The sequence below is a fragment of the Lichenostomus cassidix genome, chromosome 1 (genome assembly GCF_008360975.1).
Source record: "Lichenostomus cassidix isolate B80296 chromosome 1, HeHo_3.0, whole genome shotgun sequence".
NCBI lineage: Eukaryota > Metazoa > Chordata > Aves > Passeriformes > Meliphagidae > Lichenostomus > Lichenostomus cassidix.
In genome coordinates this window covers 77,308,506-77,324,193 of record NC_139479.1, presented here as the reverse complement: position 1 = coordinate 77,324,193, position 15,688 = coordinate 77,308,506, and the positions used below count along the sequence as shown (strand labels likewise).

At 44.8% G+C, this 15,688-nt stretch overlaps 1 protein-coding gene across 1 annotated transcript in view; it reads right to left on the bottom strand.

Moving 5' to 3' along the window:
* The window catches only part of MTMR2 (myotubularin related protein 2), a 60,434-nt gene extending 60,222 nt beyond the window's left edge, over window positions 1-212 (bottom strand). Inside the window, exon 1 of the mRNA XM_085064668.1 lies at window positions 22-212. Coding sequence (XP_084920794.1) covers window positions 22-104 — 83 coding nt within the window. The 5' untranslated portion in view covers window positions 105-212. The remainder of the gene's footprint in view (window positions 1-21) is intronic.
* Window positions 213-15,688: the final 15,476 nt, after the last annotated feature.

Sequence of the window (15,688 nt, the reverse complement as noted above, 5' to 3'; positions counted from 1 at the left end):
TGGCTCTGCGGCGGGCGGTACCTGGACAGGGAGTCGCCGCTGGGCGGCCGCGCCGCCGCCGCCCGCCCGGCGCCGAGGCTCTCGCAGCTGGAGCTCCCCTCCATGGCGGGCGGTGGCCCGGCGGCGGGCGGTGTCCCCGCGTCCCTCAGCCCCGCGCCCGGCGCCCGGCGGGGCGGGAAGCGGCCATGCTGGCCCGGCGTGCCGCGCGGGGGGCGGGCCGAGGCGGGGCGCTGAGGGGGCCGAGCCGCCCGGGCTGCAGAGCGGGGCTAGCTGATGCCAGCCCTGGGCAGCCCCTCCGCTGGGCGCGGGGCTTGCTTCGTGAGGGGGCAGGGTGGGCCGCCTTCTGTCCTTTCGTCCTCTTGAGAGCCAAGGCCAGGTGGCAGTGCCCGGGTTCCATCCCCGGAGCGCGGCGGTCGTTCCCAAGAGCAAGGAAATGGTCACAGTCAAGCATCACCCTTGAAGTCAGCTCACCTGCGTTTGGGTTTCCACTTGGGTTGCGTTCCTATAGTTAAAACAGTTGTGCTCCTCACATTGGTAATTGCGCTTAACTGCTGGAGAATCCCCATTGAGTCTGTCCCTCAGCTGGATGGGGAGAGGCTGGAAAGGTGGCAGGTCACAGTCACAGTCACACCGGTCAGTCTGCAGGGCGCTGGCTCCGATCCTCTGGAGTTAACCTGCTGAAACTGAGTGCATCCGTGCCCATCTGCGCCCGGAGGCTCTGCAGGCACAGCTCGGCATCCATTCCTGCGGGAAGAGTCTTGGTACGTTCAGTTCTTTGGAGCAATCGAGGAGCGAGAGAAAAACTCTTGGCATTGCTTACAAAGACTGAGGCAGTGCATCTTAAGCCTCCCGTACCAAGGATGCAGATGTCTTTCAAATGTATAGCTGTTCTAGCAAGAATCTCATGAGACAAAAAGGCTGAACCACTGGGGATGTGTTGGGAGGCAGGTGGGTTTCCAGAGAGGCCTGCTTGTTGGTAAAGAGCATTTGATGTCAGGAGCATCTGTCTAAATGGACCTTCCTGTTTTAAATACTACCTCAAAACAGGATAAACCCTGTGTCTTCTAAACATCTTTATACTCTACAGCTGTAGAATGGTTACTGAAACATCATCCCTCTTAATGCTCCAAGGAGTAAATTAGTTGATGTGTTTCTTCTTCTCTGTTGTTTCCCATTTTATTCCTGTCGGCAGGACTCATACAGGATGCCGAAGCAGGTTTGCAGCATCCCCACCTGAGACTGCATAATGCAGCTATGAAATTGCCTTTGTTGCTCTTTCCTTTAGACTCTATCAGCTGGTGTTGAGCAAGGCTGATGTGGGATGGTTTTGAAGCACGGTTTAAACTTGAAAATATAACTTTGTTGAAGCAGGGTTTATTTTTGTATTTCTCATTTAATCTTCTGAACAAAGAGTTAATAAATTTGCAAATGAGTTTGGGGGGAGGGAAGGTTTCAGCCTAGAAAACTGGCTTTGTGGAGGCTTTTCTAAAATAAAAACTCTGTTTTCTGGTTAAAAGTGAGATCCTTACTTGAAAAGTAAGCAAATTGCTAGTGTTTTATTGCAGTGTTAAAATCCAAACAAAACACCTCGACATCATTATAATTAAAAGATCCATAGACCTGTGCTGATTTTGTTCCAGCTATAAAAATAATTTTAAATGTTGATTTTTTTCCCTCCCTTCTGGTTAGGGGCAATGACCATTGTAGAAGCACCACTTATTAATAAAAACTGAGATACTAATGTGATACTGTCTCCCTGCCTCTTCTGTTTAGCTTTCCATCCACACCCGTGTCCGGCGAGCAGATGGTGTCCTCTGTGGGCACAGGCGGGCAGGGGGTGCTGTGGCAGCAGTGCTTCAGCATCTTTAGGAAGCACTCAGGCAATTCCTGGTAGCCTTTTCCCACTGGTGCACTCTCTTCCCAGCCTTTCCGGGGATGGAGTTCCTGGCGGTGGTAACCCTTGGGAGAGGTCAGCACTGTGGAACTAGCAGAAAGCAGTGCATGTCTCCCTTTCAAACCTTATCAAGTAGCCTTGTGGTGAGTTGGTATTACCTCTATTCCCTCTACTAAGCTTAGTTTGATAGAGGTGCAGTTGTTTAAAAAAAGTCAAGCAGGAAAAAAAACAATATCTAAACCTCCATTGCTATGTGAAAGTATTAGAGTGCCTTCCTTTCTTCCTAATTTGCTATTGATGTAGCATCTCTAAGTAGTTTATTGATGAAGTGCTCTATTTGCTTTTGACTGCCCTGTTTTGTTCTTGGCCTTATCCCCAGGGCCTGTGAAACCCTTTAGAAATTCCCACTGGTGCTTTGTAAATGAGAACAAAGCTAATCACCTCCTGGATCTCTCCTGCTGCTGAAAGAAACTAGCAGTCTGCTCAGTGAGTCTTTCTGCTCAACAATACCACATTTTCAAAGTCAGTCAGAATATTCTCTCTGTGAAGTGTGTTACCTCAGGGCTCTTAAAAGTGATGGAGAATTAAATAAAGGCCTGACATAACCAAAACCAATTAAGGACAATTCACAAGACTGTTGTATAACTGATGCAAAATAAGTGTTATTCAGCCTGTTAACCTACTTTTGCTTGCCACATCCCTTACTATTATCTTACAAATATTATCATTTGGGTGTTTTTTGGTGGTTTTTTTTTTTAATGAGGGAATATTCTGTCATTTTGTGGTTTCAACACAGGAAACAGTAAAATAAAATTAGCACCATGGATAAGTAGTAAAATTATCTGTGTTCATTTTTAATACCATGTGGATGACACAGGTGAGTGATATCTGAAAGAAAGAATGACAAGGAACTTCCTCGAATCAAAGGTGTAAAAGATTAATTCTAAGTAAAACACTAGCAGACATCCTCCAATACTTCCTGAAATTGTATGTGGTTGTAGCATATACAAAATGAAAAACACATAGCCAGTCTTTCTTAGGTGTTTAGAGGCTGTCAAAGCTGTGGTGAATACAGCACAAAGAAGATAATGTTAAGTATCATGTAAAACATGATTGAGGGGAATTCAGACTTTTGCTTCAGTCCTTCTGTGTGATAGTGAGATACTATTTGTATCCATTGTATTTAAACTATATGTCTGTTGGGTTATGGGCTTACTAGCTCTGTATGTATGTGTGATCCATACATCTCCTATATGAATATGCCAGATGCTATGAATCCAGATGTTCTCATCACTGGATTAGCTCCTCAGCTTTGCTGCTGCACAGCCAAACACAGGTCTGTTGTGTCTCACACTGTGAGCACAGGGGTCACCGAAGCTGGGGACAGTCACACATCCCAGACATCCTGGCACAGGCTTTTGCAGGGGTCTCGTAGGGATGTTTGGTCATGGTCTGTGACTCCTTGACTAAACGTCCCTGGAGCAGAGGAGGAATCATGCTTCTGCAGTGGTGAAAGGGTGGACCATGAAGCAGGATCTCGTGCTCAAACAGTCCACTCTAAGAAAGCTGTTCCTGTGCTGCAGTCTTTGTCATAACCTGCCCTTACATGGTACAGCTCATCAGACATTCTCCTCCCTCCTCCTCTTCCCATCAGACAACCCAGCACTGGGTTGAAAGGCCTATAAATAATAAGGGAGAGAGAGCTCTAATCCCTTCTGAAAATGATCGCCTTGTCCCTTTTGCTCCAGCCCCAACATTAAAATCATATCCATCCTAAAACTAGCTCTCTTTGCTGCAGCTCTATGGATCTCCCATATTTTTGCCACTATGCTCATGTATTCATGTGCCTTCTTAGACAGCACATTAAATAGTTCATGGCAAAGGCAGCTTCACACACTGTGCCTTCTCTAGTCTAGTCCCCATCAATGAGTCCAACAAATTTGCAGCATGACTCAGTCCTATAATTGTTCTGAAAACCACACAACCAGAGACACCCCTGTCTCTCCTTTGATTCACTAAAATGGTTCTGAGATTTATTACATTTTCTTGTCTCCTTGATGTACAGCTTAAGGGCAGTGGGCAGCCGATAAAAGATTCTCAGTGCCTTGGGAAGGGCAGATTGTCACTGGTGAGATCCCACTGTGATGTATGATCATCAGATCACACTGGAGGTGGCATGTGTTCCTTTTGTCAAGCCCCATCAGCTGATAAAGTATGAGGTCAGAAACAGCGAGAGCTTTGGCACAGGCAGAGAGGTTGATGAAGAACAACTCTCTGTGGCTGTGATTTGGAGCTAGAGCTGCTTGTGGTTGCAAGAACATCTGTTACAAGATGGTCATAGGGTACATGCACAGATTTGGTCCTGCTGATGCATGATGCCTGTGCTGTTGAAGTTGGACACTAGTCAAAATAAAGAGAGGGACTTAAGACTTACAGCTACACTTGAATTGTCACTGTGCCTCCAAGGTTACTATACTTCTTAGCTCCCCCACAATGTGGTTCTTTACCCACTGTGATGGCACCCTGACAGTACTTTTGCCTTGCACCCCCTCTGTGTTTGACAGAAGCAGAAGCTAATGATCAATGACCCTTTAACACTTTTTTTTTCGTCACTTAGTTGTTGGTTTTTTTTAATGCAGCCATGCACATATTGATGCAAAGTGCAACAGGGGTCAACTCTGGACTCAACCTGGACCTAATCCTGTGTGCTATAGCTTGTTACCTGTTTATTAAGCACTTCTGATGGGCAGACTTTTTATTCTGCCTGCTGCTCTGTCTGTGTGCTGCTTTCTTGTCCTCACTGCCACCACCAGCTCATGGCTGCCCACAGAACCATCAGGCATTAAATATCACACAGGCTAACGAGTACATCAGGATCCATCCCAGTGTGTGCTCAGTGTGTACAGACCACAGGCAATTCACCTGGCTTTTAATTGCCTTGTGCTTTGAATTCTCAATGGCTTTTGCATTGTTTGCAGTGCTCTGTAGCCTGTGTTTGCTTACAGGTACATGATGGTACTGGTGCAGTCCAAGGCATGGACTGTAGTGCTGAGCAGACGGAGAGCCTGAGGGTGCTGGCACTGGAGAGCTGCAGGCCTCGGGCTCTGGGGGCAGGACTTCCACTGCATGCTGCAGAACACACAGATCCATTTTTTTGTGTCAATTCAAATAAAGCATCTTTTCTCCTGAAGGACTAAATACATCACAGCAGCTGTCCGGCTGTCTACAGATTTGGGCTGTTGCACTCTGGCAGCTCCTTGGCATCCCTGTGATGGTCTCCAATCTGGCAAGCATGAGGTAAGAAGGAATTACTCACAGAAGCTAAATTTGAAATTTCTGGTGCTTCTTAAACCACTACTGCTGGAAATAAATGTATTTCCAGAAGTTGTAGAGTGATCAGGCAGGAAGGAAGGATGTGGGGGCAAGAGTTAGTTTGGTACTATCAGGCATTAGGAGGGTGTCTGAAGTCTCAGCACTTGCAGTGTCTGAGATGGGGAAAGGTGTCCATATGGAGGATAAAAGTCTCTGTACCTGTTGGATCTCAAATCTGTGTTTTACAGTCCTGATTTATGAACCAATTTTCAAGCAAACATTCATTTTAAATTAAGTAATTTTATGTCTACATTGTCTGAAATACTACTGTCTATATTGTCTATGTGCACACAGACTTCTCAAAGTGAGATTTTAATCTGCAACTTCTATGTTTAATAGCTACAATTAGGGAAATGGTTAAGAATACTTGATTTTATCATGTTTATACTTCCTTTTTTGTTAAGGAAGATGCACATTTGTGGTAGTGTTTTAATGAAACACAATAAAATCTTGATGGTAAGATCTGCAGATGATATTAAAAATGAGAAGGGCACTTCTAGAATATAAAATACAATATACTTTTAATTCCTTTTGGTTTCCCTTTTATTTACCTCGATGGCTCAAGTTGCCATGTGGAAGGCTCATACTTTCTTTTTGAAGCAACAGGGTGTTATACTCTAGTGATGAAAGGGCTGGGGAGTTGCAAGCTTAACAGTGAGGGCAATGAAAATGAAGTATTTGAGAGTGTTTGATTATCTGCTCAGCATAAGTAATCTGTCTGCAGTGTGTGAACTGTGGAAGATGTTCAGGAAGCTACTGAAGACACATTAAGCCCCTGGATACAATCAGGGAGGAAGTTTACTGCCATTTCAAATGGAACTATAATTTGGAAAAGGCAGATCACAGGGCCTTTTTTGGGCCAGAGGAGAACCAGGCTAAATATTGCAAAGATGAGGCAAGACTGCTCCAGAAGGAACTGGTTCTGGTGTGAGCAGATTCCAGTTAGCTCCACCTGGCTCCATGGCCAGCATTCCCCTGACCCATTTTTATTGTAGCAATGTGGACCTACCCAGGGAGTTGTTTCTCATTGACTCCAGGACCATTACACATCCAGTATGAGGATGCTGGGCAATCCTTCTAGGAGCACCAGACAGCTGTAAAGGGGAGTGTGTGCTTCTCCCAAGAAGGTGGTAGTGAGTGGCTAGTCAGGGAAGTGCACAACTGCAGGAGCCTGGAGTCCTACAAGTGGTCTCAGACTAATTTTGACATGAGCTGAAAGGATAGGTTGCTCTTACCATTCTCCTAGGCATGAACAGCACTGCCATCCTCTTGAAGCTGGCTTTAGGTCATGAAAGGAGCAGCCAGCTTGCATCCATTCTGCCACTTGTTTGATTGATGAATACATCAGTCTGTGTTGTATTCACCAAATTAATGCATGAAAGAAATATTTAGGATGCAATGCCATGTGTACCGAAAGTTAGGAAATCCCTGGTTCTCAACTTTCCCGGTATAACCTAAAGGAATCCCACTCAAATATCCATCTCAGTGCTGGATACAGTGAAGGTTCAGGACAAAAAACATAAAGGAACTGTGCAATTTAAAATCAATGTAATGCCTGCACCTAAGTTCAGGCTTCACAAGCAACACCAAATATGCCACTTCTGATCACAGTTCAGCATCTGGCTGTCAATTGCTTTTACCCTGCATAGCAAGGCTCTGATGCAGTACTGAAATATAAACTCCTGCAGTTCATGAAGGCCAAAATTAAGCATTAATTATCTCAGGTGAGTGTAATAAGTTACCTTGCTGTTATCTACAGTGAGTCACCTCTGAACCTTCAGTACTGTAACTTCAGAGACTTTGGTGATCTTGAAACCCTCGTTCTGCTTATGTCTGTCTCTGTGGGTGGGGTCTGGGATGTTTGAAAAGGATTCTTGTCTCATGTGTTTTGTTCAAAACATAAGGAGAAGGAGCACAATCCACAAACCTCTTTCCTGCCCTTGGAGGACAAAGGCCTCAGGTCCCTGCAGTTTGGGAGATTAGGAGTGACATACACTGCTGGTGGTGAGTTTATAAAGGAAGATGCTAGCCCTCATTTCTTAGCTGGGGAATTATGACCCTGGCAAGGAAGGAAAGGATAAGAAGTGTGTTTTAGTGCTGGATATGTTGGCACTGCTGTGGAGGGGGAACAAAGAAACCTAAGGCAACTGTTCTCTTTTTTTGCCCCTGCTCAGGGATTGTATCCCTCAGTCCATCCTGGGGGCCCCAGGGTGGTGTGACACGATGGTGACATGAAGCACAGTCCACCATCTCCCAGCTGCAACTGCTCTGGCAGCTCAGCTGTGTCAGTCTCTGCACAATATCTGCTGCTGCTCTGCCAACAGGTTCAGCCCATCCTCAGCATGCTGACAGACAAGCTCAGGTGGTTCCTGAGCAGAGACAGTTTGGAGGCTGATGCTTTGGCTGGGACACATTTGCTTTGGCCAACTCTGCTACAAAAGCAGCTGCAGAGAGCAGAGGTGCTTTGTGGTGTTGGCAGTGCCTGAAGTCAGCAGGCATTCAGAATGAGCCCTGGCTTGAACCATCAGCATGTGCCTCATAGCTCCCCCAATGCTTCAGTCATTCTGGAGTGTTGCCAACCTGCTTTCCAGCCTAAGGAAACCAAGAAGTGAAATAACAGAGGTTTAACATTCAATGTCTCAACCAAAGCAAGAGGAATTTCCAAATCAGAGATACTTTTTTATCCCAAGGACATTCCCTGTGCAGAGTATGAATACCTGCTTCCAAAAAAGTGGAGGTCTGATCCCTTCCAAGAAAAGGATCTCAAGGATCCACTGTGAAGGCAAGGGTTAAGTAACCCTAATGTAGGATGGACCAGTGTCCCCAGTAAGAGATGTTAATTCACTTGGGAAAAGGAAGAAAACGAAAGGAGAGAAATGTCCTTGTTCTGCTCCAGCATTCTTCATGGACAAGATATAAAGCCTTTGGCTGTATGAACATGTTGCTCAATAACCTGAATATCTGTTAGCTCAGTGCACATTGTAAAGATACTTGTATAATGTTCTTTGGAGCACATTCCCACTCTCATTAAACCTGACACAAAACCGAATACACTTCAAATTTATACTATGATGACAGTGAAGCTGAATAAAGTTATGTTCTTCACTGTGGGGCCTGTGAAGTCACAAATAATGCAGCTGGTTTAGGTGATGGGCAGCCTAGGAAGTCAAGGCTGTGTTTGCTCAGAATGAGGTTTGCTGTTACAAAGAATTTTCCTTTATTCTCTAAGGATGATATAAATTGCTACTAGTCCAAATTAACTATTTCAGTGATGACATCTTTCAGAGAAATAGGCTGGAACAGGAGAGGAGAGATATATAATGAGTGAGGTTTTTGCCTTTGCTCTGCCCTTTCTATAATGAATAAAATAAGAAAGAGTAGCGAAGAAGAATAAAACTCCCAAATGCAGCTGGAAGAGATGTTCCCTCATGCAGAAAACAGCCATCGGTCTGCCTTCTGAAGATGCTTTCAGAAGCACTGGACCTGGTATTTTGAGAGGATGATGCTGGAGACAGAAGGGCCTGGAGCCAGAGCACAGCCCCAGCACGGAGCAGCAGAGTGGCTGCCGTGGGCAGAGCTCTGGTGCCTGAGGCAGTTCCTGCAGGCTGTGAGCCACAACTTAGCCCATCTCCCCAAAGCTGTCTAAGCTACGCAGCATAGCTTGGTGTCAGGAGCATGCCAAGGTGTCTTAAGACCCCTTTAGCCCTATTTGTGGAGCTGCAAGTTTCTCAGTGCAGTATAACTCTGATTTAGGGTCATAACCTCTCTGAGAAAGACTCTCCATTCCTCCCCTTGCCAGCTAAGGCACTGAATTTACTTGAATTTACTTAACTAAATCCTTCCCCCAGAAAGCACCTGCTGGCCTGAGAATCTCTCCAAGAGTTTTTCTGTCTCAGATTTGATTTTTATCAAAAGGTTATAGACAAAGTTCCCTATTTGGGGAACTCAGAGCTCTGATTCTTGGTACAAAGCAGATTTAACAGCAGCAGCAGAACTGGTGACCATCCCTGGCTACCCAAGAGATCTGCTTTGAGGAGAGGCCATGGGAAGCCTCGCTCTGCTACCAGCCAGTTAACCCTCAGCCCAATGTAGAGGGGTGAATTGAAACCACAGCCAGGATGCTTGCCCTCTGTTTCCCAGAGAGGAACCCTGAGCCGGCTCTTTTGTCCATGCTAGGGATTGTTCTCTGGTATTTGAAATTGTGAACTTCCCATCACTGTTTTATACTGCAGAATGTCATGCTCTTCATCCATCCGATAAGAATCTCCCAGGATCTTTGTGTATAAATCTGTTAGGTCATGCCTGCATTTCCCAGCCATTGTTTCAGGAGTCTCTTTCCGGTATTTAAAGACGGGAAATATCTTCTTTAATAAATGTCGTCTTCCAGTTTTGAAGTTGTGCTGAACAACAAAGACAGACAAACATTTAATTCTCCCCTAATCCTTTAAATACCTTTACAAGCACATGGCGTTTACACGCTGTTAAGCTCCTCTCCTGTGCCAGCTGTACATCTTCTTTTAACTCTGCCTGTAAAGCCTGCAGCTTCAGCTGGGGTGGAACAGGAGCCCATGGTTCCATCGTCCTGGGGCGGCTGTCCTTCTGGGTGGTAAAGACAGGGATGGTTTTCCATAATAAAGCAATCATCTGGATTGAATTGCAGATATCTAATCCTCTCACAAGGTACTCCTGTTTAGTTTTGTGAAGTGAACAAAGACATCAACTTAGACATGCTCCAGGCTGGATTCCAGTATCTCTGAGAGCTTCTGATCATTCATGTGATTAGCCAGCCTGATCTGGTAACTTTAACACAAAAGTGCAAGCACAGGATCAAAATCTTTTTCTTCAGGAAAGGGAGCTGAAATAGAAGATTTCCTTAACTTCACTCCCCAGGAAAGCATCTGAAGGGGCAGACATGAGAGCTGGGACAAACCCATCTCTGTCAAGCCTCCTGCTGTGTTTTTATGGTGTGGGAGCAGAGTGAGATTTGAGTAGTTGCCCTACAGGATGGGGGAATGGGCTGGGATGCATTGCTGTTCATGTGAGTTGGTAAGTATTCATTGACTTAAGCCCCACAAAATTATTTACTTTTTCCCCCCTTTTCTTTCTCAACATGAAAACTTTTCACTTGTTTTTAGTAGTTTTCCTGACTGTCTATGAGGACCCACAAAGACATTTAGTCCATTCCACTGGCTGAAGATGGATAACCATACCAGTATAATTTCTGACAGCTGCCTAAGCAGGTCCTGAGGTCCTTCAGGCCCCATATCCTCCTTGGACAGTCCATCCTCATATTATCCTTCCTGTTAAAAAATTCTACCTGGCATCCAACCTGAACCCATGATTTCTTGGCCTGTAGAGATAATTATGGAAAATACCCAATCTTTTCTCCAGGTTGCAGTGATCTATCCATTCAAGAACTCTCTATACTATTCCCACTCAAACCTCCTCTTCTTCAGGCTAAACAACCTTCATTCTTTTCTATATATTTTCTAGAGTTCTGCTCATTTGCATTGCTTATTTCTGCCTGGGCTACTTCATATTACCAGGGTGGCACTATTCTACAAGCAATGGTGGGGCTAAAATCCGAGGGCCAGACATCATCATTTAGATCAACATACACACAGGAGCCAGGCTTTGGGCTCCTTATCAAAAACCTTGCCTTTTATCAAAGGCTGTAAAAGCCTGGTGAAAGAATTCTCTGATGAAAGCTTAGATAATTTAATAAAAAGTAGCATTTCTGGAGCTAATCTGTCATCCAAGTGCACAGCTCTGCTGAGCCACAGTGTTGGTGGCCATTGGGAGATTTTTCTTTATTGCACACTCTCACTTGCTGAAAGCTAAAACCGATCTAATAGCAGGAGGCTTTGGAGGCACAGTAAAGTGTATAAAAAAGACTCAATTTTAAATTTTTTTTAAAAAAAGAACCAAAAGGGAAAGCCAAAATAGGCCACTACTGAAGGTTAAAAAGACAGATGTAACAAAAGAGGTTTTGTGCTGTTTTGTCCCTTATAAAAAGACTATATTCAATGTTGGGAAACTAATGAAATGTTCTTCACAAAGGGTTTTTTTAATTCCATTTTTTTAATGATTTACTTCTTTAAACAGCACTATCTTGTCAGCTGTTGAAAGCTTCTCTTTGTAACCCTCTAAAGCGCTCCAGATATTTTCTATGAGAAGGTTATAAACTCCCCTCTATGAACAGATGGTCTATTGGTATTTGTATGTCAGAAGCTAGAAGTCTATATGGCAAAACATACTTAAGTGTTCAGTGTTGGAGGGAAAATTAATGAATAAGATTATCATGTGATGGCTTTACTCTAGTTAGATTCACACAATTAATCAAGACAAGTGTGTGGCATATAACAACATAAAAATACCATGTAACTATGGGCAAACCCCTTTGGTTAGTGGATTTCTTACTTAAATGAAGGGAAAAGTTTGCTTTCAGGGATTGTTATGCATGAAATCCTGACTTGAGCTGTACTAATGCAGTTAATGTGCTGCTGATATGTGAATGGGGATGCCACATAGCCCTGCAGCTTTGATCAGCCTTTTGGAAACACACATGAGGTTCCTGCTTCTGCTGCAGACATCCTGTGAGCCTGGTTATCCAACACATCAAGGCTAACATGTTCACACTAAGGAAACCAATGAGAGTACAATGGGTTTCTTTACACTGATTTTAATATGCTATAGAGTTAAATTATTCATACAGGCACTATGAATAACATTATGCTAGCTAGAAGTCTTGCTGAAGGACAAGTAACATGGAAAAAAAGCACAATCCTTGAGAAGGAACTCAAAAATGGAATAAACCATCATTGGCAAAGCCGTTGTGCAGATTCACAAAGGGTTATATTGCCCAACACATGTATTTTTAGATATTCTTCAGTATTTACCTTAAAGACATTGCTAAATTTGAGGAATCAAATAATATGGCATGTGCATTCTGACACATTTGTCTTTTTAAAAAGTGCACTTTGGGAAAACTCATCAACTTCCTTCTCAAATAAATTTGAAGAGATGCAGCCAAATTACTGAGTCCCCATGTATGCTTTTCCTTGAAAAAGTTAGATGTCTTTCACTGATGGAAATTTCACTGATATATGAATTATACTCATATATTAACCTGACTGTTATTTCCTGAACAAGTGGGAACAACTTCCCACTTGCTCAGGAAATCAGCTTACAGAACTAACCCTATAGGCCACATCTAAAAGAAGGAGCTTTCCAGATCAGATCCTTAAACGATACCACAATAATTTCTAATAAATACTTCTCAGCAGTTGGTACTCTAGGACCTCTTCAGGAACTAATTTAATTTTTAAAAAAATAATTTTAGGCCTCTAGATTTGAACTTCCCTGTTGTACTTAGAGACCAGGTAAACACAAAAGGCAATCTGAATACATTCCCTTGTTTAATTTTCATCATGTCCTTCCAACATAAAAGAATCAAAGACAAGCCCTGCCCTTACATGACATGCATTGACCTTTCATCTCAAATTGATATTGAGGGATAGGTTTTGCCATCAGATTTGTTAACTTCAACAGGAGCTGCATGGATGCACCTATACTCAGCATTTCACCCAAACACAACACCACCACATGGTTTTCCCAACGTTCCTGGGCAAGAGGGATAAAACAGAGCAACTGTGTCCTGTAAAACAAGGCAGATCAGTCAGCCAGAGTGAAAACACATCAGGCAGTGCTCCAAAAAAATGTAGAGAGAGCATCTTTGTTGTCTGAAACTGCGCACAGGAATGCACGACATGTCTGGGGAGAGCAAGCTGCTCAGCAGGCACATGGCAGAGCAGCCAAGTTATTCCTGCTGCTCCCAGAGCCTCAGGCTGCCTCTGCCACTGCTTGTCCTGAGGATGCTGGAGCAGCTCATCCAACCTTGGTACCCAAGCAGGCACACAGCACGCCAGCAACACGAAGATCCACACGTGTCCACCCACAAAGGCATTGCTCGCTGGGTGCTCACTCTCCTGCACACAGGAGGCTGAGTCACTGCAGGAAAAACAATAATTTAAGCTTCGTCTCTTTTAAAGGAACTCCTTGAATGAAAATGCCAGTTTGGCAAATGCTACTTCATGTTGAGTTTCTTTTGGGTTATTTTTTGTTTGCTTGCTTTGTTTTGTTTTGGTTGCTTTGGGTTTGTTTTTAGTATTTTAAAGCCTAGATTTCTAAGTTCTAATCAACCTGTTTTTTCCAGCTTGCCTGACCTTTTCTGGAGCATATGGATTGGCATTTTACCTGGCAAGTCCTCCAGCAGGACAGAACTTGTGGCTGAGCTAGTTTGTAACAAGTATGTGAACAAGAAATGAATGAAATAATTTTCGTCTTTTATTTAAAAAGGTACTTGGGCTATGATTTGGAACTCTGGTAAAGAAGTACTGTTTAAATGGTTTGCCCGACCCACAATGCCTAATTTAAAAATTAGGATGAAGTAAGCTTTTACCATGGTTGAAACTTATATTGTGCCATGGAATCCTGTCCATGTCATCCCTGTTCCTGCAGCTGCCAGACTTCCATGCTGCCATGGGAGGGAGCAGCACTCTTGGCTGTGCTGCCCGAGCTGGTAGTGGTTCCCATCAAGTGATTTGGATGCAGTGGGAAAGGTCAGCCCTCGCCTGAGCCTGGTGCAATTCCTGCTGTGCTGCGTCTGGCCAGGCAGGGAAAATATTCACTGCCACTCATATCTCACACCCCCTCCATGTGGTCTCACTGGCTACATCTGGCTACATCATCTACTTCTCCCTGGGCACAGGAGACAGGTCTGGGGACATTTTCTGGCACAGAAGCCATGGGGTGCAGGGTGACTTGTATTTTATATTATCTTATACATCTTGGCCTGCATCCCCAGTGGGAATGGCTTTTGGTCGTCAGAGCTGCAGGAGGGTGGTCATGGCACCCAAGCACTACCATGGACTCAGAGCCTGGTGGCACAGACAGCCATGCTTTGGGGACAGGGGAGGAGTCCCAGGCTGGTTTTCAGCTCAGTGACAAAGACATACCTTCTGCAGGTGAGCAGCAGTACTGCATGAGGCTCACACATCCAACCTGCCTTGTCTTTTGCCTTTACAATTGAGATAGACAAAGAGATACCTTTGGGGCATGAGTTTCTTGACATATTTCAGATTTACGTTTGGGTGACTGAGAATGCCTTATTTTCCCCCTTGAGTGCAAGGGAAGCACTTTCTACCACCTGTGCTGGAAATGTTGATGTGAGGAGAGAGCCACACAGCTCCTGGGCACCTCCTCACGTCAGCATGTCCATCCAGGATCGGGAGTGTGGGCACAGCCACTGCAGTGGGACACAAGGTGTCTGCCAGCATCCTCCCCCATCCCTCCTGTGAAAGCACCAGATGCCAGGGAAGGACACAGGAGCCATTTGTGGGTGGCAATCAGATACAGTGGAGGGACTGAGCAACATTAGTAAAATAACCTGGGAGGGCAGCAGGCAGCAGAGCTGGTGTTGTGGGGGGCAGCCAAGGGAGGTGCCTTCCCCCTTACCCTGTAGGGGAAGGTGAGCAGAGAGGGACTAAAAGGGTGGCTGTGCTTCATGGCAGTCCCTCAGCATCACCACCAGCAGTGAAGCAGTTAAGATGTGGGGAGCCCTTTTTTTATTCCTCTCCATGTGAAAATAGCACAAGGCAGCCTTTGAGCACAGGCAGTGATGTGCTGACATTTGTCCCTTCGAAACATCCCCTCCACCACCCCTTCTGCTCAGCTCATGGGGCAGGAAGAGCCACCCACTTGGAGATGGAGCATGGAAAGCCTCTCGAGGAACGGGACACTTCCTCAGGGCTGACCTTCTAAAAATAGCCTGGTAGGGATGAATACTTGTGTGAAACAGTCTGCAACCCAATGTGATGTGGTACACGCTGGAATCTCTTCAGGCTGGAATCTCTTTGGGCTAGAATGAGGTAGTGAGAAGCAGGCAAGGAGGAAAGGAGGAGAATGCAGTTGCCTGACTTCTGCCTTCTCATTAGGGGTCTCTGCTAGTGAGGGGAGAGGGGCAGATATCTCCAGGGCATGGGCTTGGGCACTGGCCAGCCCTCTTGGGGTAACTAACTCTTGAGGGTGTGCAGTTCTCAGCTTTAACTTCTGCAGGATCCCAGAGCAAATTGCTGTGCTGCAAGATTCCATCAACCCATTCACCAGGAGCTAAAATACCATTTTTTTGTTAACCATTATTTGTTAACCCTTTCTGGTAAAGAAATCATGTCTTCAGTCAGCAGGAAAACATCACAGCTCTCTGGCAAAGAGGCAGACCGGGCTCCTGGAAGCTGCCAGATGTTCATTTTCCTCACCCCCCTCCTAAAATATCACCATAATTTTAAATTACTCAGCTGAATGAGCAGTTGACTAAACAGACATTCAATATAAAATTCATAGTAAGAAAAGAGACACTTGGGA